We start from the raw sequence: 24,903 nt of genomic DNA, 5'->3' as shown, positions 1-24,903 counted from the left end.
CTTTTTTTATTGTGGGAAATTCAAAAACTCATTTAGCACCCCTCCACCCCCAAAAGAAATAGATATGCTTTCCCGTGCAGAGAAACCACCAATAAATATTTTTTACCGCATTTTTCCAGTAAGAAAAACGAAGTTTTCCCTGGCTATAGTAGTTCTGTAGTAATCAGAAGAAGAGTAACCACAAACGCTTATTAAGCGTTTATGCTCCAGGCGCTGTTGAGAAAGCTCTTTGCCATGGGTCACGATTTTTTGATCTTCCCAAAATCCGTACAAGGGGTAATACTAGTATTATCCCCATTTCATGACTGAGGAAACTGAGGCCTGGACAGGTTTAGAAATTTGCCCCCACGTGCACTGCCTGTCAGTAGGGACGTCACAATTTGCTCTGATCAGACTCACGGCAGGCCCTTTAGGTCACTGCCTCGGGTTCTATTATTTTGTCACAAAGACTAAATGGACTGATTTTTGAATTTTCTCGATTTCCTGTGAAGAGTTTTTCTGTTTTTCATTTGCATTTTGATCTTTCATTATTGGTGACACTTGGTACGTCTACCCTTTCCTTTCCTCTTACAAACTAGATGAATGGACTCTGAGTAGGAAATCTGAGGTCTGGGTGACAGTTTCACTTCCGCCGCTACCTACTTAAGTGATCTGGCCCGGTTCATAGCCTCTTTGGGCCCAGTCCCTTCTCCAGGAAGCAAAGCTGTAGGATTCTAACAAAGGTCGACTCCTGTGCTGAATACCCGCTTTCTCTTTCCTCCCACGCCTCCTGTCCTCCCATCTCCCCATCGCTCTTTCTTCTCCTCCTGGCCACTAGCAAGCCCTCAGGCCCTCCGTCCTCTGCATCTCTGGTCACCTGTCTTATACATGGCAGGCAGGCAGGGGACGCCATGTGAGGGCGCACTGTTGTCAAGAGGCTTGGGGACACGGAGAGTAAGGAAGTGGACAAGCAGTGTGATGTAGTTCAGTAGAAGGCATGGCGGAGCTGGCCTTCCTCAAAAGTGTAGGATAAATCACTCTTGGCTTTGGGACTCGCTATCTCTGCCCGTGCTCTTCTTTGGTCTCCATCATTAGTGTCCTCGTACTACCCCTTGGCTTCATATCCCAGTCCTCTCTGTACCAGGTCATCCCATCCTCCTATTGCGCCCCGTCTGAGCATCATATGGTACTTGTTCTGTATCTCACGACTCTGCTGCCTGTTTAGGAGACAGTATGTCTCATCTTCCTCATATGTTCGCTCAGCAATCCCTCCAAGCACTATAATGCTTTAACGCGTCTTAAGAAGCATCTAAAAATTAAGAAGGCCTTCAAGAAATTATGGTGGTTTGGGATGGAATTCTTTCATTCTGACCACCAACCAGGGACCTACTTTTGGTACAAAGGCTTTCCAGCCCTGAATCTAGTGCTTTCCACTCATGACTAGGAGACAGCATCAGGCCTCCTGTGGTGAGATGGGAGTCGGGATGGCAAGTCAGGAGATACCCCAGGAAGAGAATTTATTTGATACCTTTATCATTTTTCATTTTTCTTTTAACTACAGAAAAAAAAAAATTTGCTCCTGAAGAATATGTACATTTTATTAGACATGAATATTTGAAATAGTTCAGGGATACTGAGATTTATTTAATCCGGGTTGGCTGTTTATGGTTCCATGGATGAAGAAGCAATCCCCAGCCATGTCTCATCCAATTAAGGTTTTCCCAACTGGGCATTCATTTCACTAGTATCTGTATTTAAATATTCCTTGAAGCACCAGCTACTAAGCAAAGGAGCAACTTATATGAGGCCACAAAAATTCCCCTTCCTTTATCTTCCTCAAGTTCTTTCCAGTTTGTGGGTGATTGTTTCCAGTTCGTTGATGATTGTGTGGAAATCTGTGGGCCTTTATCACACAAAACAGGCCTCTAAAGGGAGCTTGCTCTAACGTTCACCATCAGAACACTCCTTTTAGACTGCAGAAACGGCATGCACCGCCGGGGCCTTCTCATCCCTATTTTAGGTGTGTTTCTAAGGAGTAGGTTGGTTGTGATGGTTTGGGAGAACTTCTCCACCATCAGGATGCAGCAACACTAGGGGGAGGCACAGCCCATCTGTCCCTAAGGGAGGGGTCTGGAGGAAATAGCCTGCTGGCCAGAATGTTCTAGATATTTCCCTGCTTAAAGCAGCCCTCAAGGTCAGAGCCTCTCTCAAGGCCCAGTTCTAGAATTCTCAGCTTCCAGAATTGCGGTTTGGTCTTTTCGGTCAATCCTTTGAAAGACAGTGTGTCGTCTATAGGCCTTGCTGAACAGAGGGGGCTCATTCCCCGCCCCATGTTCTCAGCATCTTAGTCCTTCCACTCCCTGTTTATTCTCCAGCTGCCAGGAAGATGAGCTTTGCCAGTCATCTTTGACTATGGTCAGGTCAGAATTCTGGGATGCAGGAGTAATCGTGGTTTGCATTTATTATTTTTATGGTTTTTCTGTCACTGGCTGCAGCAAGGTCTGGTTGAGAAGACTCCTCCCATACCCTGGGATGCCAGAGTGGCTTCCCAGATCATCACCAAGTACTCAGGACTCTTGGAGTAGACACAGTGCGTGTCCAGATACATAGACCCAGTTCTATCGGTCAGGAAGGGCGCTCCGTTCAGTTGGAGATGGTGCCCTCTCATTCCTGGGAATCCCACAGCTCGCAGAGCCGTTGGGAGCCAGCTCCCACCAACCCACACCGCCCTGTCACACGCCTAGCATTCATCCACATCCCTCTTTATTTTCTTACCAAGTGTGACGCTCCAGACCTGCGAGATGTGTCACACGGGGGAGACTTCACCTGGCGGATAAGAAGCCATCTGTTCCTGCCCATGCTCTGCTGAGTTCTCTAAAACTCCCCAGCCACACCCGTTGGTCTTTGTTTGCCTTCATGGCGAGGCCTCAGGCATTGTGCTCCCAGGATGTTTCTGGGCCCTGTCCCTCTTACTCTCCGGAGGCTGGTCTCGGGAAGCCCTCTCTGCAGATTTCACGTGTGCACCATGGCCAGCCATCGCCCTTGCCCTGGCATGTGGCGTGTCCCATCATGGGCTCAGCAGCTGCAGAGATGATTAAGGCCAGTTTCTGACCTTAGAGTACGGTTTCATGAGCTTTTCCCTGTTTGTGCTGAAATACAGTTTGAGAGAGAATACCATGGGATGGGGCTTCAGGTACAAAAAAGAAAAAAAAAAGGTGCACAGATTGATTTTCTTTTTCCAGAGCAGGACTCTGAGCAGGAGAATCCTCACGTGGGGTACACTGATGCAGGATGGTTCCTGTGGGCCTTGGGCTTCAGGGTTTCCGCTAATCCTGCTTCACATGTCTGCTGGGTAGCCCTTTCTCCTCCCTTTCCTTTTAACTATTTCTGGCTAATTCATAGCTCTGGTTAAAAAAAAAAAGAAAGAAAGAGAGAAGGGCGGTGGCGGGAAGAAAAAAAGAAAGCCTATTTGCCCAAATATTCCGTTTCTTGATGTTTTTGTCTTAACCCAGTCGCAGCCCCCAGCTAACCCAGTCACAGCCCCCAGCTAACCGGCATCCACATCCCCACTCCCTTTCAGCAACCCAGTGAGCTCATCAATATACCAGCGGATGATCTAAGCCCCAAATCATCACCTTCTCTAGAAAGACAAACAAACAAAAACAGCCGGAAGGAGGGAGGGCGGATTGGAGGGGGGAGGGGGGAAACACTATAAATGATGCACAAAACTACAGCCTAAAAGGGGCCCGCGCGCCGCCCGGCCCCTCGGTGGGCGTGCGTGTGTGTGAGCGCACATCTTCCACCCGCCTGCCGCGGCACCCCCGCTCCGGGCCGCCGGCGGCGGCGGCATTTTAATGTCAGATGGAATCGCTAATGCTCGCGTTGCCATGGCGACCGTGGGAGCGGCGGCGCTAAAAGCGGCTGCCTGGGCCCGGCGCCGCCTCCCCCGCCGCAGCCCACCGGGGCGGGGCAGATTCCCTTTGTCCTGCTCGCTGCCCGCATCCTCCCTCTCCTTCTCTCCCCCTCTTCCCTTTTTCATCCCCCTTCCATCCTCCCTCCCCTCCCCCTCCTCCCTCTCCTTCGTCGCCCCCGCCCCCACGCTTCGGGCACCAGCCCTTCCAGAGCTGCTGCGGGTCCTGGACCCCGGGTCAGCTCCCGCCGCAGCAGGTGCCGGAGCCGGCGGCCCGCTCCCCTCACTCGGCGGCATAGACAGGCCGGGAGACCCGTTTGTTATTCTTGGGGACCTTAATGCCTCCCTTGAAACCAGTCTTTTAAAAAGAGGATTAAGAGAACAGCAACTATTGTTCTTCCCGCACCTGGACCGCTGCCCTTCGGCACATGGTCTGTCTCTCTGGCCCGTGGCCCGCCACGGTCACCCTGGCGAGAGAGGACCGGCCGAGGCCCCCGCTGGCCGCGCGCTTCCCGCCCCCACCCCCCGCTGCTCCCCAGAGTGACTGGAGCTAACAGTCACGGTCATGGAAATGCACTTGCCTCATCCAGCCTCCGAGAACTCAGCAGCTACCGGGAGTTCCTGGTGTAGATGGGGTTGCTGCCCCTAGAGCAGGGCTTCCAAGGCCTCAACTCTTGCGGGGCGATGGGGGGGTTCTGTACTGCAGTTAGCATCCACGGAAGCTGGTGATGAAGGGCGCTGAGGCCACAGTAATGACCCCCAAACCCATAACCCTTGTGTCATCCATCTTTGTCCTGCGGCAACATAGCGGCTCTAATGGCACTGGCTTAAAATGTCAGATTGGCTCATGGTCTCGCTGATGCCCTCATCTTTGAGAAATTTTTTTTTAAAAAGACAAAAAGAAAACATATTTGTGCCACTCTGTTGGAGTGTCTGTAAAAAGGACACACCACGGTCTAACTTAATTTAAAAAATAAAAAGCATTTTCCAGACACCAACCATATCCAACACATAGTTAGGTGTTTGATTTAACAGTAAGTTTTAAAATGACTTCTTCCATGTTCTGAAGGTCACATCTAATATTTAAATAATGAAACACTGATCAACAGCCAGAAACCTGGGGCCACTGTCACCATGGTCGTGAGTCGGCAGGTGTGCAGTAGTACCATCTTGCTTCCACAAGATTCCGTGGCCCCATCACTATCGTTCCTACATCTGAAATGAAAGGTATACACCTTTAAGATGGTTAAAGGTTGGGGTTTGACATGAAACTCACCCCCCAGTGAATGTACATGTGTGTATAGGTATGTATGTGCCGGCTGCATTGACACAGAACAGTGCCTGCACTGATGCACAGGAAGTGGAACTGTGATTGCCTCTAGGGAACACTTTCCCCAAGAGTAGGTGAGACTCGATGAGATTCCCCACCGTGAGCTTCCAAAGCATTCTGCACTTTTTACATCCAGAGCTCTTCCCAGAATTAGGGATAAACAGTGACGAATGTGTAATTCACGTTTACGTACGTCTCCACACCAGACTATAAGCTTGGTGAGGGCAGGAGCAACACTTGTCTTTTATGCGCCGGTATCTTCACGGGCCAGCACACATTCAGGACTTACTATGTATCTGTTGAATAAAGAGATGAGAAGCGGACAAGAAAGAGGGTGCTGACAGAGCGATGGGGCCTGGTGTCTATCCAAAGGATGAGCAGGGGTGCCAGGAGGGGCCCCCATCTCCACGGTCCTCTTGTGAGCTTAGGGACCCCCCAGGGACTCCACCCTTCCTGTACAAAGTACCTCTATAAAGTTGTTGTAAATAATTCTTGTGTAACTAGACTGTGTCTGAAACTCATCATAATAAAAAGCTTGATGAATCAGTTAAATTGTAAATAAGGGGGATTCTGTCATTTGCCAAGCCAGTTCCTGAGCAGCTGACTGGAGCACTTCCCCAAGGCAAGGCAGCCCTTCTCCTGGTCCTTCCCAGGGAAGGTGATGCTTTGGTGCTCTGAGGCAGGGGCACCCAGGAAAACCACCCAGGGCTTTAAAACACCAACATCCAAGGGCCCACGTGCAGACCGGCTGATCCGTGTCTCCCAAAGTAAGGCCTGACCACTGCTTTTCAGATGCTCCTCCGACGATTCGGATCTCAGTCAAGGTTGAGAATGTTGCTCTGTGGGCTCCCAGAAATGGAGGCAAGAGGAAGCAGGGACACTTACACTCACCAAACCCAGAGACTCGATTTCAGCTATAAAACTGATGCTGATACCCTTTAGGCTGAACAAAGAGATGACTGGCTTCAGCCCACTTTAGGTTGTTTCAGCACTGCTCACAGAACCTCTCTTAGCCTTAAAAAGCCTGTGGGTCCCCTCCTTTGACAGTCGTTTAAAACGAATCTGTAACTGTCTAATCAGAGCACGAACCATTTTTCAGACTTGCCCAAGCAGCAGTGACCTAAATATTACTAAGGGTGTCTGACTTCCAGCCCCAGAGGAAGAGTGTATTTGGTTTGGTTGTTTTTATGCTGATGAGGTTGAACCAGTAATTCAAGGTCCCCATCGTGATGGCTGAATCATTCAATGCTATGAATTAGTTCTTGAGACCGAACACAGTGGTGTAGAGTTATTACTGAGTTACTCACTTTTCAATAGCATCACTTAAGCACTCGATCTAATTTGTTGTGCCATTTTTAATTGATATGAGCTAAAATGAGCAGAACCTGGAGGGTTTGCTGGGCGTGGCCCAGCCCATTTATGCCATCCAGGTATAAGGAGTAGATCTCTGGAAAAAGTTAACTAACCCATTTACGAGCCAACAGACTACTCTGCTTTCTCTCCCAGGTAACCCTGCAGGCAGTAAATAAGGCCTGTATTAGAAGCCACGAAAGCTGTAAACACACATAGCAGGGAAATCTGCCTAAACTGCTCAATAAGATATCAAATGCAATTGACTTTCCACTAGAATTGTATCTGCATGCAAGGTCAAGGCAAACTTGGCAAGAAGCCACATAGGGACACCTCACGTTGAAATCTCTTAGGAACCTGAGGGCAGGGAAATAAAGGTTAGTCTTGGGCTCTTTAATCAAGTTAGTGATGTGGAGAGAATAGGAACTCTTTAGGACAGGCAGCAAAAGCACCAGTGTGGCCTGGGCGAACCCACACCGTCTTTCCCAGCCGGCAAGCTCCAGCCTGGATCCAAGCAACCCATTTCTGGGAACTTAAAATAAAAACTAAGAGAGCGGTTGAATGGTCTCAGTTCCCTCCACGGGGCCTTTGATGTGTCTGCTAGCAGCAGCAACATGGCGAATGGTTTCTGTGATGTGGGATTCCCAGGCAAGGGGGCCTGGACCACCGCCACTGGTTCCTCTCTCATTATAGGGCCAGAAATAGATGCCCCATCCCAGGAAAGGGGAAGTAAGGCTGCATGGAATGTTTCATCTGTTGGAATATTGTTCTGCGCCCGCCTGACAAGATTACTGAGTTCCCGGTTCTATAGCAGCGGCACTGAGTAAGAGTCTGAAAATTGATGCATTATGTACTCGCTTAAAATAGCAAATGCAGACTAGGAAAAGCAGAGCTGCTAAGAAGTGTGCAGAACATATTGATGGAGAGGCCTGTGTTGCCTCTGTTATTACCAGCATGAAAGGGTGTATCCAGGCCGGGGGAGGGGGTGGGGGGTGGGGATTTTCCATCAAAAGCATGTGTGTGGTAAAGGCTTCTGTACCACCACAAGACAGGGGTACATTTTTTAGCTAAGGTAACTGAGTTCAAATCCTTCTGTTCTCAAACAGGTGGTAGAAAGTGGGCACTTTGTTTCTTTTCATGTCAGTGTTCTGGTTTGGTTCCTGAGATAGTTGCTTCTGTATTAACCTTGTTGAGCTCCCCTTAGAACAGAAATCCCCCGTTACTTGTACCTAATCAGATATTCCGCGCCTTGGATTGCAGTTGCCTGGATGGGCAGCAAGGTTTAGTGAGAGTGAGATGGAAAATGCATAAAAGGCACTGTGTCGCCCCCCCCCCACCCCCAAGAAGAAAGCATCATCTTTTGTCAGCTTAGATGGGATTTTAAAGTACTCAAGAACAAGTTAAAAGGGCCATCTGGAATTGACAAGCCTTTTCACCAATATGGCCCGAAGAGGTGGCATAGTTGTTTCTTAAGGGGCTATCTGTGGTCAAGCAAAGATGCCTTGAGACACAAGGGCAAGGGTCCCTTCAGCCCCTGTATCAATTGTTGAACCAACATTGTAACATAAGACTTCCTTCATTAAAGCACTCGACTCCATTAACGTTCAAGGGACACTTCCTCCAAGCCAGGCATTGCCCTAGCCACCGTGTCGATGTATATTTTCTCCTTTAACTCTCACCAAAACCCTCTGGAAGAAAGCATTCCCACTGTTAATTATCCCAGTTCAGGAAACCAGGCTTCAAAGGATAAGGGATGACCCAGCCATGCAGCTGGATGCACACCCTAGACTGGCTGATTCCAGAGGCCTGTTCTCGCTACCAGGCCCCACTGTCTCCTGTCTTGATTGAGCAATATTCCTAGAAATACACGTCTCTTCCCTTCTGCTGCCGCCGGCTGGAATGTCTGACTTCTGGGCGTGTTACAGCCAGAGTTCCAAAGGACTGGTTAGTATCCGCGAGAAATCACTTTTTGCAGGCTCGCCAAGTGGCTTGATATGCAAACCGCCCCTACATGGGGACTTGTAATGTGCTGATTGTCGTTGGACAGTGACCAGTTTCCGGTTTCCCATAGGTCACCACAGTTCTAGAGAATGTGACCTTCTATTTGCAAAGCAAGAAGGAAGCCTTTCTTTTCCTCCCCTCTCCCCCACCTTTAAAATTTGCACTATTGCTCCTAGGAATACTGCTTTTGAAGTTTGGACATTTTTAGAAAAAAACTGCTGGAAAGAATGGTGGGAAAAGTATCAAAAAGAAGACCATTGGGACTTCCCTGGCAGTCCAGTGGTTAAGACTCCACGCTTCCACTGCAGGGGGCTTGGGTTCAGACCCTGGTTGGGGAACTAAGATACCAAATGCTGCGGGACACGGCCGGGGGAGGTAAAAAAAAAAAAAAAGGAGGAAGACCATTGAATAAGAAGTCAGAAACATTGAGGAGTGGACGAGAATGGCAGTCAGGCTGCTCACTTGCTATTTAAACTGACTTGTCAGATTTGAGGCTTGTTTGCTTAATATAGCACAGCACCATGATAATACTATAAATACTTATTTTATAATAGAATTTGCTTACAAAGCAGGTTTGGGGAAACAATTTCGATATACAGTCTCTCTCATTAGATCACACATTACTTTAAGGGAGGGAGAGCAATGAGGTGTATGTTCCCCAGTGAGTTTTCAATAACATGTAGCGAAACCCTTTGGATCATTTTCCAGAGGAAGTGAAATGCAACATTATCCAAAACCAAACTCTCTATCTCCTCCATCACCCAGGCTGACAACCTAGGGACGTGGTAGAACCTCCCTTTCACCATCTTCGTTCGGTTGGTCACCGAATGCTTGCTCTGAAGCATCTCCCAAACTTGACCCGTCTCTGCCCTCTTAACAACCACAGCCCTTTCTTCCTTGATTTACAGCTTCCCACCTGGTCTGCCTGCTTTAAAATGCCCCCATCAATCTATCCTCCACATCACCTGTTTCCTATCAATTTCATGTATTCGCTCTTTTATTAAATAAGCTCCTCCTTGATGCCAGACAACCTTGGGCACAACGATAGGAGGAGGTCCCATTCCCATGGAGCTTACCTTTGGGCGGGGGGGGGGGGGAGCCACAGGAAGACAGACAGTAAACAAGCCAAGAATCATATAGGTCAGTTCCAGACAGTGGTAAATGCACTGACGAAAACAAAGTATTATCTGTCTTCTCCACTCAAGGATCCTTAAGGGCATCCCCATTGCCTACAAGATTAAGCCTAAACTCCTCACCTATTAGCTACCCCAGCCTCTCTCATACCACAGTCTTCAAACACAGTTGCAACCTGAACTACAGCCCCACACTTGCTGTTCCCTGCATAGTCTCTAAATTTCACTTTTAGAGTTCAAGGTCATCTCTGTTCACCCAAGTCCTCCCCGCCCTCCAAGGAGCAGTTCGTCACCTCCTGTCTTTGGGGTTTGGAGATCAGGGCTGGGGAGGCCCAGGGAGGAAGGGCAACTAGAGCTCGAGGGACGTCATCAGAGGGAGGAGAGATGCCGGCCAGGCTGGGCGAGGCCGCTGGGCTGAGGGTGCACCTGCTTCCCGGGAACTCAGCACCCGGCCCCGCGGCTCTGCCTTCCTCCGTGAGGAGAAGAGAAATCAGGTCACGTTCTGGACCAGGGTGCCGAGAGCCCAGTGTATTCCCACCATCCGTGTGCACATCAAAGCCTCCAGCTCCACAGCCCAAGAGGCTGCACCCTGGCAGAGAGCAGGCAGAATCCTCCGCGCCCCCCACCCCGTGCTTCCTGAGCGCACCCCGTGCTTCCTGAGCGCACCCCGCAGACCTTTAGTGGTGCCAGCTTTCGCGCCGTATACTATATTTGTCGACGATGAGTCGGCCTCCCTCCTGAGACTCTGAGCTTCTTGAGAACGGAGGCTGTTTTATTATTTATCTTGCATCCCAGAGCCCTAGAGTCAGATATTTGATGTAGGACATATTTCAAGATAATGCCAAGGAGTTCCTGAGCTCAGGGCAAGACTTCTTCTTAGTTCCCTGTTCACAAGTGCCATCCTACCACCCTGAACCCAAAGGAAATCATTCATCTTATGTATGCATTCTTTGATGACTCTTTTTTTTTTTTAGTATATATGTCCCCAGTGTGCGTGTGTGTGTGTGTAACCGCAAACCACCTGACATGTCCAGTTCTCAGACAGCAGAGACTGGGGTCCCGCGAACGCCCCTGTGCAGTGAGCCACAGCCCCACACAAATAGAAGCTCAGATGCTTCTTGATGGTGAATCGAATAGGCAGATATAGAATGGTATTCTGACAAACCACTAAAAATCATCTGTTCAAAGGAAGATGTGGGTCCCGGTTCGTGTTCAACCCAGTCTTATTTAGCACCTTCATTAGTGACGTGAATAGAAAATAAACACCAATGTTCACAGACAGAGCTAACTTTGGAGGTGCTGTTAACAGAAGTGTCAGGATAGGAGAAGCAGAAATGTAAGCAGGAAACAGCAAAGATGCACCAAAAAAAAAAAAAAAAGCTTCACACAGCAAAGCGAAAAAAATCTCTCAAACAGATATTTTTTTTTTTTTTGGGCACACGGGCTTAGTTGCTCCGCGGCATGTGGGATCTTCCTAGAGCTGGGATCGAACCCGTGACCTCTGCATTGGCAGGCGGATTCTTAACCACTGCGCCACCTAGGAAGCCCCTCAAACAGATATTTTTTGATAAAAGAAAGCCCTAAAGACATTAGAGCAAATCACTGAGATGAGAAATTGAAGGGAGACAAAGAGAAAGAAGAAGGGAGACAAAGAGAAAGAAGAAGGGAGAGGTGGGAAGAGAGAGGAGGTCAGGGAAGGTGGGGTGGACACAGAGGACCTGAGCTGATCAGGCTGCAGAGCCGACGCCCCCTTGTTAGAGGTGATGGGGCGGCCTGGACGACTGCCGAGAGGGTACCAGCCCACAGTGCCGCTCTGTCCACAGCTGCCATCCCGCTTGTTTTGTGGTAGAGGTTTTGTTTGGTTTGGTGGTGTTTTGTTGCTTGTTTTCTGTTCTTTCCTCATATCTGAGGGAGCAGTGGGTACAGTTTTGTTCTTTTAGTTCGGTTTTGAAAGGTTTCATTATCCCCAGAATAAAGCATCAATTTGGACATTCTGGGAGGGACGGAGGAATGAGCCTGCAGAGAGTCCAGATTCCAAATATATAAAGCAAAGCGGAGCATCCTCACCGCCTCGGCCTCTGACGTTAGTAGAAGGGAAACAAACCCAAGGGCCAAGCGGCAATCGCTGGGCCTCTCAGGATGGGCTCAGCCGGCCACGTCCAGCAGGCGGAGGCCGGGCCCAGGTCCACCCTGCCAGGGGAGGGCCGCCGCCGCACAAAGAATAGGAACCTTCTGGTTGACAAAACCAGAAGCCAGGAGCCTCCACAGAGCAACAGTCCTCCTCGGGGACTCCAGCTGGAAAGTCAAGATGCCAGCGTGTGCCAGGGAATAGTTTAAAAAAGTAGATGAATTCTCCAAGCAGTGTGAGAGCACCCCCTTCTTTGACAGCCTGGAATCAGTCAGGCCTGGAAACATCAATGTAAAATGTTGTAAATGCCCAGGAAGCGAAAGACACGTGGTGACGGGGTCATGGTTGTGAGTCAGGGTGCCCCAAGCTTAGCGACGCAACAGCAGATTCCAAATGCCATTTCCTGACTCGTAAGCACCAAGTATTAAAGAACTGGCATGGAGCAGAGGCGAGGCCCCCACACTACAGCTAGACAAATACGTCCGTCTGAGGACTAAATGGAATGGGGCTTCAACGTGTCACTCAACAGACAGACACCACTTTCCAGCTGCGCAGAACGCCTTGAACTTGCTAAGCTTCTGTGCCCTCATCTATGGCGTGGGCCTGATGGCAGTGCCTCGTAAGATGTCGGCAAGGATTAAATGAGATGATGCGTGTAAAACATCTAACGTAGTGCCTAGTGCATGGTAAGTTCTCCATAAGTGGAGGAGGATGACCGTCAAGCTCCCCTCCCCCAAGACCCCTTTTACAGCTGCACAAGACGAGCTGCTAGGTAGGACCAGCCGTAGCCAGCAGACAGCTACGTGGTCACGGGGAGTATCTGTTCACGCTGCTTCAGGTATTACTGAGAAACACGCACGGAACCAGCGTCTGCTCATCTCCATTCAACCTCAAACAAACAAAGATGACAACATGTTCACTGATGTAATTCCTGGAACTCCAGCCTTGCATGTCTGTTTCCAAAATCCATCAGTCCAAGTGTTTGTCATCCTACGAACGTTGCTGTTTCCCTGAGAACTTCATTAGCGATAGGGAGGGAACACCTAATATGCGAGAGTTTGGATTTTCAAAGCAAAGGAATGATTCACTTTGCAGAAGGATTCTTCGGCTCCCGAAAAGCATCCCTGGAATAGTGAGCATCCCTGAGGCCTCTTCCTCTGCCTTAATCACACTCTACACCTCAACACACCCTTGCCCAGAGCCCAGTGCCAGGAGGGCACCTGCGCCCCGAAGCCCAGTCGCTGCTCACCACGGCTCCAGCTCGCTTCTCAACAACCCCGCTGTGAAGATGCTTGATGCTGCCCTCGGGTCTTCTGGTTAGTGTCTGATGTTGAAGTGAGCCCCAGCTGCTTTCTTAATTATGGCTCTTTAAAAAATGCATTCTTTCTGCAGACAGTTATAGAATTCCTATTCTATATCAGATGGTGCCCTAGGAGCTCTTGATCGGGGGATGAAGGCTGCTCAGAAGCGCTTAGTAAATAGGGAGCTCAGCTAACAATGATATCCTAACGACTATTTTAGCGGTGATGTGCACAGAGGTTAAGACTTGGTCTCTAGTCCAGGTGTCTGGGTTCAAATCTGGCTCTGCTGGGTGACCTGAGCAGGTACTTAGCCTCACTGGGCCTCACGTCCTCTTCTGAAAATGGAACTTACCTCGTGCTGTCAGGAGGATTTCATGAGTCGCTATTTGTAAAGCACTTGGCCAGAAAGCATACACTACTTACGACTGTTATTTTCTATTTGTATTGAATTATAGGCAGAGAAGATAGTTTCAGTGTGATGCTAATTCTTAAGTATTTACTGAACTTCCTTTTAGGGTCTGGTTCCCATTCCAGATATACTTTAAAATAACGTGTATTCTCTAATGATCGCGCGTAGCTGAGCACACACACTTATTAACTGGGTTCAAATCTCTGTTATTAACTGGGTTCAAATATATGTTCTTTTAATATTGTCTGCAGATCTATACATTTTGGGGGAAAGTATATTAAGATCGTTGACTACTTGCGGACGTGTCATTGTGTCTTTGCAGATGTCACTCCATCTCACACACACACATTACCTTTTATTTTCTGGAGAGTATCTTCCCGCTGAATGACTCGTTAATAAAGGAGACGGTTACCTCACGAGTTCTTTCCCCAGCAGCGCTGCTTGCCAGCTTTCCTGTGATTCACATTTGCCTTGTGTATCTTGTTCCATTGTCTTAACTTTTCTTTGTCATTGGGATCTAGATGGGTCTCTTGCAAACAGGCCTGTAGCTGCATTTCTCAATTCAGTCTGAGAACACTTTTTTAACAGGGGTTCACATCCACGTCAGTTTGTGTTTTCTTGTCCCCATGTTTCTCCTTCGTTCCTTTTGTTCCCCTTTCCTCCTTCCATTAAATGAAACAGACTTTCTCCTCCCCCTTTCTTCTGCTTCTCTGGTTCATGTACACTGTGGTCTCGCCGTCTCATGTACCATCAATCACCTTCACTCCCGTGCTTGTCTGTGGAGCCTGAAGTTCACCCCAGATGAGACAGGGACCTTGGGACAATTTCCTGGGGCCACGCCCCATCTCTTATGTTGTTCTTCTCCAGGATGTTGTTCAGCGTTGGTTTAACCCCCAAACAGTCATCTTCCTTAGTGCTGTGTTTACTGTGCGTGCTCACTTAGACCGACCTGCATGTTGGCCTGTTCATCGGCTCCCCGTGCACCCCCCACACCGCTTTTTTCCTCTGGACTGTGTCTTTCCTGACGGATGACGGGTTCTTCTTTACCCGAGAGCTGAGCTTCCCCGACTCCCCCAGGCTCACCCTCGTTGTCTGAGAAAGTTCCTGTCGCCCTCACGCTCAGGTGATGGGTTGGGGATAGAATTGTAGGTTGACGCTTATTTTCCTTAAACCCTTTGATGAGTCTGTGTTTTCATTTTTTTTTTCTCATATATGATGAGAAAGCCTATTATTCCTCGGCAAGCAATGTCTCTTTTCACTCTGGGTGTTCTTCGGGTTTGCTGTGCCTTTGGTGACCCGCAGTAGATCTATATGTTGCGAGAAGAAAGCTTGAGGTTTCCAGGTTTTTACTGAAAAGTTCCTTGTATCTTCGCACACAGCTGCCAGGCTGGGAGGCAGGCTCCTGGTGGGCTTTCCTGGACCAGGCAGCCTCATGCTGACCACAGGCTGGTACCCTTGCAGGCGGCCAGCCGGCCATGACCCTGCTCAGGCCAGCACACCCTGGGCGTTGCATCTGCTGGCCCTTTCCTCTCACGCTGGCCTCCCATCCCCTTCTTCCTCCCGACTCCCGGAGGTTACCCTTCCTTTCCTAGAACCTCCACTTTAATTTTCAGTATTCTTTCTCAGGAATTGTATTCACGTTGGAGACGCTTGTAAGCGGTCGGGAAAGCTTGTCAGCTCCGATTGTGCTATTGGAAGCAGCACAGCACTGTTGCCTGCTCAGAGCTTTGAGAGAACTGGAGACACAGATGAACTCTCAGCTCAGCCTGGGGGTGGGGGTGGGAGGCAGGCGGTTCTCGAAAGCTCTGGGGAATGGCTGAAGAACTTTCAGCAGGGGAATGACAGGATCTTTTTGTGCCTTTAAATATCTCTCTGCTGACAATGTGGAGGACGCGTTTGAAGCACGTTGCAAAGCAAAGACAGAGGAATGGGTTAGGGGGCTACATTTGTAACCAGGAAGAAGGAGCTGAGGTTCTGGGCAGTGGTGGTGGCAGTGGAGAGAGACCGAGAAAGTAAAATGAATAGAACTTGGTGCCCTGACCCGGGCAGAGGAGGGATCCGGGCTTTCTGGCCTCTGTGATGGGTAGGTGATGCCACCTCTCCCTGTGACAGGCTTGACAGGAGGAGGGAAGCAGTTTGGGGAGGGGGCCAAGAGGATGAGCTCGGTGTTGGACACAGGAAGACTCAGCTGCCTGCGGAACATTTGGGGATTTGTCTAGCCGGTGGCTTGGACCTCCTGCTGGGACCGGGGACACCGATTGGGTAACTGCCTGTCACTGAAACCACAGCATGCGTGACACACAGTGGGAGAACGTATGAGATGAAAAGGACCAAAGGTAAAACAATATGTGGGGAGTGAGGAAACAAAAACCTACTCCTGCAGGATTCCTGCCGCTGCTTGAGGTGTGGGTCTGACGTCACCCCCTCTGGAAGCCCACGTGAGCCGCCCGCACTTAGGGGGCCCCATGTGTGTATCTCGGGTGTTAACATTTGCCCATCTTCCTGTCAAGCACGGGCGCCTGGAGGTCGGCGCCTGCGTCCCACCCATTTTGTGTTCACTTTCTCTAGAGAGAGCCCGGCCCATCGTGGGCACTCAGTAAGTACCCACCAAGTGAAGGAGAGTGGGGAGGGGAAGGATGGGTGATGGGGGCCCAAGAGAGGAGAGCCCTGGGGGAAGGGTGTCCCCGCCCGGAGAGCCGGGGGCGGTGTCAGGGCCACAGGCCGGGTCAGCGGGGGTTCTGTCCACCTGACCGGGAGCCTGATGGTTAGGTGGCGCAGTGGAGGCAGGCGCCAGGCTGTGCGGGGGCCTCAGGCCGTGCTGCCTGCCCAGAACTGTTTAGTGACTGGAGAAGTTTTATTTTCTACATAAAAAGGGTGTCGCCCCCATCCCTCACCAGCTACAAACCCAGAGAGGACTCAGGAGGCCGGGAGATGTGACACCCCCACTTAGGACCTCTGGACTCTTAGACTCACTCTAGAGGTGACCGTGGTCAGTGTCCATTAGACCCTGACAAAAACAGAAGTAGCATTTCCCAAAGCAGGATTTTGAAAGAGCTGCCCTCTGTGGTTTGACATGAGCAGAGGGACTTCCTCCTTGAAGGAGGCAAAACACACAGGGAACGGCTGCTGACATGAGCGGGCCATTGTCCCCAGGGAGAGCTGGACACCATGCCCTTGTGTCCCGGCGGCGTCCTGGTGGAGGGCCGCCTGTCCTGATGACTCTAGGGTTTATCTGAAACACTTCTCCGTGTAGCACCACTGTGCAAAGCATCTAGTTACAACCTGCCTGTGCTTGGTGCAAGGCGAGCTTCCTCCCACCACATCCTGTGACCAAGCACAGAGAACCGTTGCGTTACCCCGAAGTCTCTGGAACTGCTGGCCACGCCCCCAGAGGATCCGATCCGTGCACCGGGCCCTTCACCTCACTCCCATCCCTTTCACGTGTTCGAGCTCCAGTAGGAAACGCCATTGGAAGGCCATCGGGAAGAGAGGGTGGCTCAAGTCCCGGGCAGCCCAGGGGGTGAGAGTCTTCTGCTGCCCAGGGGTCTGGACAGGAGGGGACATGTTCTGGGCTGATTCAGCCCCTGGAGAGACTTGCGATGCCCCACCTCATGCAGGGCTTTTCAACACGCGGTGGCTGCACAGGGGCGCCCGCGGACCCGGCCTTGCACGGACCCACGGATCTCTCTGATGAGCGGAGGGAACAGAAGCAGCGTAACTCGATCAAGGCCACTTGCCTGCAGTGCTAGCTTGGAACAGATGAAACAAGATGAAAGTCCCCGAATTCCACCGTTTGCTGAGCCATTAAACCCTGTAACAGAAGGTGGGGAGGAAAGCCCCTGCCCCTGCAGCCAGCCAGCCTCCGTTGCAGCTGTCACCGGCAGCTATAAAATCTGCTTTCTTTTCTTTAAGAAATAAGGAGGGTGCTCTGGTTTTATAAAGACTCCCAGTGTGGGGAAGCTCCGGCACACTTGACCCTCCCCCCACACCCCCCAGAGGGTCCGCTGCCTGTGTGCTGCTCGGGGCCTGCCAGTGCTCTGTCTCCGAAAGAGGCACAAGAAGTAGGCCCCTCACTGGCCTTAAAACCATTTTGGTTGGAACTTAAAATGGGGAGGAAAAAAACATGGTTTGAGGGCAAGTTCTTATTTTTCCTTTAGGTCAACCCACTTTAAAAAAATTATTATGGTAAAATATCCATAACTTCAAATTTACCATTAGTCACAATCAGTACATTCTCAGTGTTGTGCAACGGTCCCCACTGTCTAGTTCCAGAATATTTTCATCACCCCAAAAGGAAACACCCTGACTCCTCTGTCTTCTGTCTCTGTGGATTTGCCTATTCTGGATATTTCATGTAAGTGGAATTACACAGTATGTGCCTTTTTCTGTCTGGCTTCTTTCTCTTACCATAATGTTTTCAAGGTTCATCCATGTTGTAGCAGGTTTCGTTACTTCATTCCTTTTTATGGCTGAATAATATTTCATTGGATGGATAGACCACATTTTGTTTGTCCCTTCATCAGTTGATAATCAATATTTGGGTTATTTCTACTTTTTTTTTTTTTGAAGTATAGTTACTTTACAATGTTGTGTTAGTTTCAAATGTACAGCAAAGTGATTCAGCTATATATATGTTATTTTTCAGATTCTTTTCCATTATAGGTTATTACAAGAGATTGAGTATAGTTCCCTGTGCTGTACAGTAGGTCCTTGTTGTTTACTTCTTTTATATATAGTAGTGTGTATATGTTAATCCCAAACTCCTAATTTGTCTCTCCCCTGTTCCTCTGTCCCCTTTCGGAACCATAAGTTTGTTTTCTATGTCTGCAAGTCTATTTCTGTTTTGTAAATAAGTTCATTTATATGATTTTTTAGATTACACATATAAGTGATATCATATGATATTTGTCTTTCTCTGTCTAGCTTCCTTCACTTAATATGATAACCTCTAGGTCCATCGATGTTGCTGCAAATGGCATTATTTCATTCTTTTTATGGCCGGGTGGTATTCCATCATATACATGAACCACATCTTCTTTATCCATCCGTCAATGGACATTTAGGTTGCTTCCATGTAAAGAGTGCTGCAGTGAACACTGGGGTACATGTATCTTTTTGAATTATGGTTTTCTCGGGATATATGCTCAGGAGTGGGATGATACTATAAAACTTCTAGAGGAAAACATAGGCAGAACACTCTTTGACATAAATCATAGCAATATCTTTTTGGATCTGTCTCCTAGAGTAATGGAAATAAAAACAAAAATAAACAAATGGGAACTAGTTAAACTTAAAAGGTTTTGCACAACAAAGGAAGACATAAACAAAATAAAAGAACCTACAGAATGGGAGAAAATATTTGCAAAAGATGCTACCAACAAGGGATTAATCTCCAAAGCATACAAACAGCTCATAGAGCTTAATAACAAAAAAAGAAACAACCCAATCAAAAGATGGGTAGAAGACCTAAATACATTTCTCCAAAGAAGACATACAGATGGCCAAAGGCACAAGAAAAGATGCTCAATATCGCTAATTATTAGAGAAATGCAAATCAAAACTATAATGAGGTATCACCTCACACCAGTCAGAATGGACATCTTCAAAAAGTCTACAAATAATAAATGCTGGAGAGGGTGTGGAGACATTTGTTGTTGGGAATGTAAACTGGTGCAGCCACCATGGAGAACAGTGTGGAGGTTCCTTTAAAAACTAAAAATTGAGCTACCATATGATCATGCAGTCCCACTCCTGGGCATATATTAGGAGTTTTATAGTATCCAGTCTTACATTTTGGTCTTTAACCCATTACAAGTTATTTTTGTATATGGTGTTAGAGAATGTTCTAATTTCATTCTTTTACATGTAGCTGTTCAGTTTTCCCAGCACCATTTATTGAAGAGACTGTCTTTTCTCCATTGTATATTCTCATCTCTTTTGTCGTAGATTAAATTGACCATAAGTGCATGGGTTTATTTCTGGGCTTTCTATCCTGTTCCGTTGATCTGTATGGATGTGTTTGTGATAGTACCATACTGTTTTGATTACTGTAGCTTTGTAGTATAGTCTGAAGTCAGAGCACATGATTCCTCCAGCTCCACTCTTCTTTCTCAAGATTGCTTTGGTTATTCAGAGTTTTTTGTGTTTCCATACCAATTTTAAAGTTTTTTGTTCTAGGATTGCATTGAGTCTGTAGATTGTCTTAGGTAGTATAGTCATTTTAACAATATTGATTCTTCCAATCCAAGAACATAGTATATCTTCCCATTTGTTTTTGTGGTCTTCAGTTTCTTTCATCAGTGTCTTATACATTTCAGAGTACAGGTCTTTTGCCTCCTTAGGTAAGTTTATTCGTAGGTATTTATTTCTTTTTGATGCAACAGTAAGTGGGATTGTTTGCTCAATTTCTCTTTCTGAATTTCATTGTTAGTGTATAGAAATACAACAGATTTCTGTATATTAATTTTGTATCCAGCAACTTTACTGAATTCATTGATGAGCTCTAGTAGTTTTCTGGTAGCATCTTTAGGATTTTCTGTGTATAGTATCATGTCATCTGCAGTGACAGTTTTACTTCTTTTCCAATTTGGGTTCCTTTTATTTCTTTTTCTTCTCTAATTGCTGTGCTAGGACTTCTAAAACTATGTTGAATAAAAGTGGTGAGAGTGGGCATCCTTGTCTTGTTCCTGATCTTAGAGAAAATGCTTTCAGCTTTTCACCGTCAAGTATGATGTTAGCTGTGGGTTTGTCATGGCCTTTATTATGTTAAGGTATATCCCCTCCATGCCCATTTTCTGAAGAGTTTTTATCATAAGTAGATGTTGAATTTTATCAAAAGCTTTTTCTTCATTATTGTAAATAAAGCTGCTATAAACATTCCTGTACAAGTTTTTTGTTTGAACACCTGTTTTCACTTCTTTTGGGTGTATATCCAGGAGTGGAATTGCTGGGTGTGGTAATTCTGTGTTTGACTTACTGAGGAAGCAAACTCAATCCACATCTTACTTTGTTGTCTGTTGATGGCAGTGTGGACGGCACCAGCCAGGGGTTGCTTAGCTGCCTAGCTCTTCAGACCAGAAAGCTGGTTCCTCTTCCTGCCCTCAACACATGCAACCACTCAAGCCCCCTCTTCTGTCCAAACCCCACAGCAGCCCCATGAAGACAGGCGGGGAATCAGGGCAGGGCCACTCAGGGCTGTCCCAAGGCACCTCCAGCTGCAAGCAGGGCTGCAGGGCTGGGGTTTTGCTTGCTCCAGGCCAGCAAGAGGGCCAGGATGAGGATCAAAGGACCCCTCCCCCAGACCATGGGCTATGCATCTACCCACAGAGTACCCTGGCTCCTGCAGAGATGGAGAGGTGCCCGAGTCACTGCCTCCAGTGGGCTCTGCTATTTTTATGTCCAAGTCTGGATAAAAATAGCCGTCTAAGCCAAGGTTTTAGCTGCAGCTGACAAGACATTAAGCATCAGATACCTAATGCCCACGAGAGATGACCACGGGTCTCTTCCTGGGTTCATTTTCTGTTTCTACAGCATGTTTAACAAGAAAGCAGGTAGGAAACAGCCATGAGGAAAGCCCCTAAGAACACCTCCATCACTGCCACTGGGCACTCCAGCAAAGCCCAGCCCAGTGTTCTGGGCACTCAGAGGCCAAGAACGGCACTGCCTGCAGGCCCCCTGCCTGCAAATGAAGTGTCTGAGTGGTGGTGCTGCCCAGGCCAGCCAGTGCCTGGAAATAGCCTCCCTCTCCCCCAGGGCCAGGCTGGGCAGAAGCGCAGTGGTGCCGGCCTCAGCCTGGCCTCCCCTGCAGTCTGACACTTGGTATCCTTGTCCAATGCCAAGAGCAGCAGCCATCCAGGGAGCCCAGCCTGACCACACCCAATGCCGCCCTGGGTGAAATGGTGTTTGGGGCACAGGGAGCAGGGCCTTCTCCTCTCACCTCCCAGTGCAGAGAAAGCCGATGAGGCACAAGGCGCAGTGCCGGACTGTGCCGGCCGCCAAGTCTCCCGGCTCTTACATAAGTGGCATCTGAAGTGTGTTCAGTGCGTGGCGAGGCACCGGAGGGCGGGCACTACTCCTACCCAGCAGGTGCACAGCATCCCCGCCCGGCACTCCGGGCCCTCCAACTACTCAGAGGAGGACTCTCTGTGAGGGAAGAAGCCTGGCTGGGCCAGCAGGGCCACGTGGCTCCCGGGCAGGGGAACACGCTCTTGCCATGCACGCTGCCGGCCACACAGGTAGAAGCACCACTGACCCTCCCTCCCACCGTCCCGGCCACAAAGCCACCCAGTGCGAGAGCAGCCCCCTCGGCCTCCAGGACGCTGGCAGCGGACTGGTTCTAACAGCTGGACCCGTGACAGGCAGGCCCGAGCCAGGGCTCACAGAAGACATGTCTCTCGTCTTCGTAGTCGGGTACCATGTGCGGGGACGTTGGGTACCATTTATTACTGGACGCAGCGCCCCCCAGGCTCCCTGTTGCCATCAGAGAACTGATAAGTAGTCGCATCAGAGCCCCGTGCCGTTACATCCCCCTGCTGCTGACATCTAAAGCCCAGTGACTGGTCCTCAGCCTCAGGCCAGAGGGTGGTGGCCGTGGCTCCACCGCGGCTCCCTGCTCTGTCCTGCCCTACGTGCAGTTTATCGGGAGCCGGGCAGTGCCCAAACCTCAGGCCCTCACTCCCGGGTGGCTTTGGTTCGGGGCTGCAGCCCACCAGCATCTCTCCCATCTTCACCCTCTCTGTGCCCCGGCCTAGGGGAGCCTGTGAGGCGGGGGCAGCTGCCGGGGAGACTCCCTCCCCGGGGCACCCTGCTAACCACCTGTCTTCTTTTCGGTTCTTCCAGTGAGAAGCGCCACCTTCAAGTCAACGTCACCAACCCTGTGCAGTGCAGCCTGCACGGGAAGAAGTGCACCGTCTCCGTGGAGACGCGGCTCAACCAGCCACAGCCCGACTTCACCAAGCACCGCTCGGGCTTCATCCTCAGCGTGCCCGGCAACTGACGCGTGGGGAGGTGAGGGCCTCCGCCAGAAGCCTGCCGGTCAGGGTCCACGCCGGGAGGGGCCCCCCTGCCTCCCCTGTGGCCCCTCCCCGAGGTCCACCACTAGCTTTCTGCCTTGGTCTCCGTCTTCCTCTGTCCCAGCTGTCCACGGCCCCCTCAATAAACCAAAGACCCCGCGTCCTGCCCGGTCCTCAGGGACCCCCCGACCGCAGCTCCCCTCCCGTCAGTGAAGGCCATCCCGATGCCAGGTCAGGTCAGCCTGCCTGACCCCGTGATCAGAGGCCGGCCCTGCAAGGGGAGGGGTGGGGACCCCAGATGCAGTCTCTCACCAAAGCCATGCCTCCAGCTTGGGGGAGGTTCGGGGGAGTTGAGCTGAGGAGGTAGCCCTGTTTCTCCCAGGACCCAGCTGCCTCCTCCCCAAGGTGCCAGCAGCCCCGTGCCCTAGTTCGGGGAGCTTCTCAGAGCTCCTTGTGGACCCTCTTCTCCCAGCAGCCAGCCAAGGCCACCAGGTGAGCAGGTTCACCTGCCGGGCCAGCCCCTCAGCCCAGGAAGCCACTGGCCGGCAGAACCACCTGGCCCAGGCGGCAGGCTGTCCCGCCCGGAGCCGGACCCCGCGGCCACCTGCCCGGAGAGCACAGCGCGGGGCAGGCTCCAGGCATCCTCTTACTTAACCACACGGCCTGGGCCGTGGTTGCCTGACACGCATTTGTGCTGTGTGCAGGGTTACGAATCAGACATCGTGTCTGCGGTGCCCACACGCGTGTCAGGAACAATAATAAAGAAAATGGAACGGAGGGGCGTGGCAGGGGAGCACGCAGGGGTTCGGAAGTTTCCCCGCCAAACGCCTCGGCCTCACACTCCCGCGGAGAACCAGGACTGGGGCGGGAGGGTCGGAGCACACAGGAACTTGGGGACGTGGAGCGACAGAAACAGAGCGGGGGTCCTGGCACTGCAGGCCAGGCCAGGATGCCCACCCAGGCCACGGGCGCCGCCGCCTTGCCAGCCCCTGCCCAGGAGAGAGCACGTGTGCTCCAGACGCTCCGGGGACCACCCTCCTCCGGGCCTCCGCCGGGGAGGACGCCGGGCGGCCCTGGGCAGCCCGGGCCTCCCAGCCGGGAGCCTCAGAGACTCAGGCGCCCCCTGGGGTGAGGGGCTGAGGGCGAGCCCACGCCGCGGGAGGAGCCAGGCAGGGCGTCAGAGAGGGCCGTGCCAGCGTTTCCCTCACTTTCTGCCACAGAGGCTCCCCGCTGCCCCATCCCGTGCTCCCCCCCTGCGGCCCCAACACCGCAAAGCACGCCAAACGCCACCTCCTGCGCCTCGCCCAGGGCCTGCCACGGCCCCCTGGCCGGCCTCACAGCTGCTCCCCGCCTCCTGCTTCCCAGGGCTCGAGCACATTCTCGCCCCGTAAAACTCGTAACATTCCTGGCGGCATCCTGGCCTCGCGGACCCACTCGTCCTCCAAGCCTGGTCCGCTGCCCACACGTGGCCCCGTTCAACACCACCCGTAGCTTCGCCCGTCGCTTTGACACTATAGGTCCATCTTAACTGGAACAGCACCTCTGTTTTCCACTTACTCCCCCAAACCTGTTGCTTTACTAGATACATGCAAACGGATGTTTTAGACACACCAAAACAGAACATGCCAAAAGAGTGCCTTTCAGAGGCCGGAGAGGACCGGGGTCTGGAGTCCCGCCTCCCGCCTTTCAGTGTCGCCTCTGGTCCCTGAGCCCAGCACCTCCCGGCTGAGGGCCAGAGCGCCACCGCCGTCCACAAGCACTTTCTCACGATGTCCTACGAGAAGTCACAGGGTGTGACAACTGAAGGAAGAGTTCCGGGTGTGATCACAGTGCAGAGGGGAAAGCAGGAGGACACAGTGATTGTATGCGATGAAGTGTTTCTCTTGATTTAATTAAATGCGGTTTTATGGTTTGGTGCGTATATTCCTATTTTCCATTAAATTAACTTTATTTCTAAAGCATATTTTGATTTATCATCAAGAGCAATAAAGCATTAAATCTTATTTTTAAAGGTGTTCTGCTTATTGGAAACTATCTACAGTTGTGAAATGTTGGCTTCCATAAAGTCAACTGTTATCCCAGAGGATAGAAGGGGGCATTAAGCGCACATAAGGTAAAAATGGGTGATGGTTTACGTGGGACTTTTGCTAAAAAATATTAAATCATGAGAAGAAAGCCGTAGGGAGGAGCCAGGAGGAGGACAGGCAGGTGAGTTAAATCCAAACACTCGTCCACCATTTTGAGGCCTGTGCACCAGCTCGTTGCTTTCACGTTTACTGAAATCACAGCATGTATGACGTCAAGGCGCAGATCCCCAGGGCTGCAGCTCAGGGAGAGGCCTGAGCGAGTCG

The 24,903-nt window shown here is 50.3% G+C and overlaps 1 protein-coding gene across 1 annotated transcript in view; it reads left to right on the top strand.

Moving 5' to 3' along the window:
• The window catches only part of MYO1D (myosin ID), a 324,249-nt gene extending 299,711 nt beyond the window's left edge, over positions 1 to 24,538 (top strand). Inside the window, exons 22-23 of the mRNA XM_057715027.1 lie at positions 22,380 to 22,547; positions 24,135 to 24,538. Coding sequence (XP_057571010.1) covers positions 22,380 to 22,536 — 157 coding nt within the window. The 3' untranslated portion in view covers positions 22,537 to 22,547; positions 24,135 to 24,538. The remainder of the gene's footprint in view (positions 1 to 22,379; positions 22,548 to 24,134) is intronic.
• Positions 24,539 to 24,903: the final 365 nt, after the last annotated feature.

The sequence above is a fragment of the Hippopotamus amphibius genome, chromosome 17, assembly GCF_030028045.1.
Source record: "Hippopotamus amphibius kiboko isolate mHipAmp2 chromosome 17, mHipAmp2.hap2, whole genome shotgun sequence".
In the NCBI taxonomy this organism is placed as follows: Eukaryota; Metazoa; Chordata; class Mammalia; order Artiodactyla; family Hippopotamidae; genus Hippopotamus; species Hippopotamus amphibius.
Note: the sequence above shows the minus strand (reverse complement) of the source record. Positions and strands in the feature narration are given on the sequence as shown.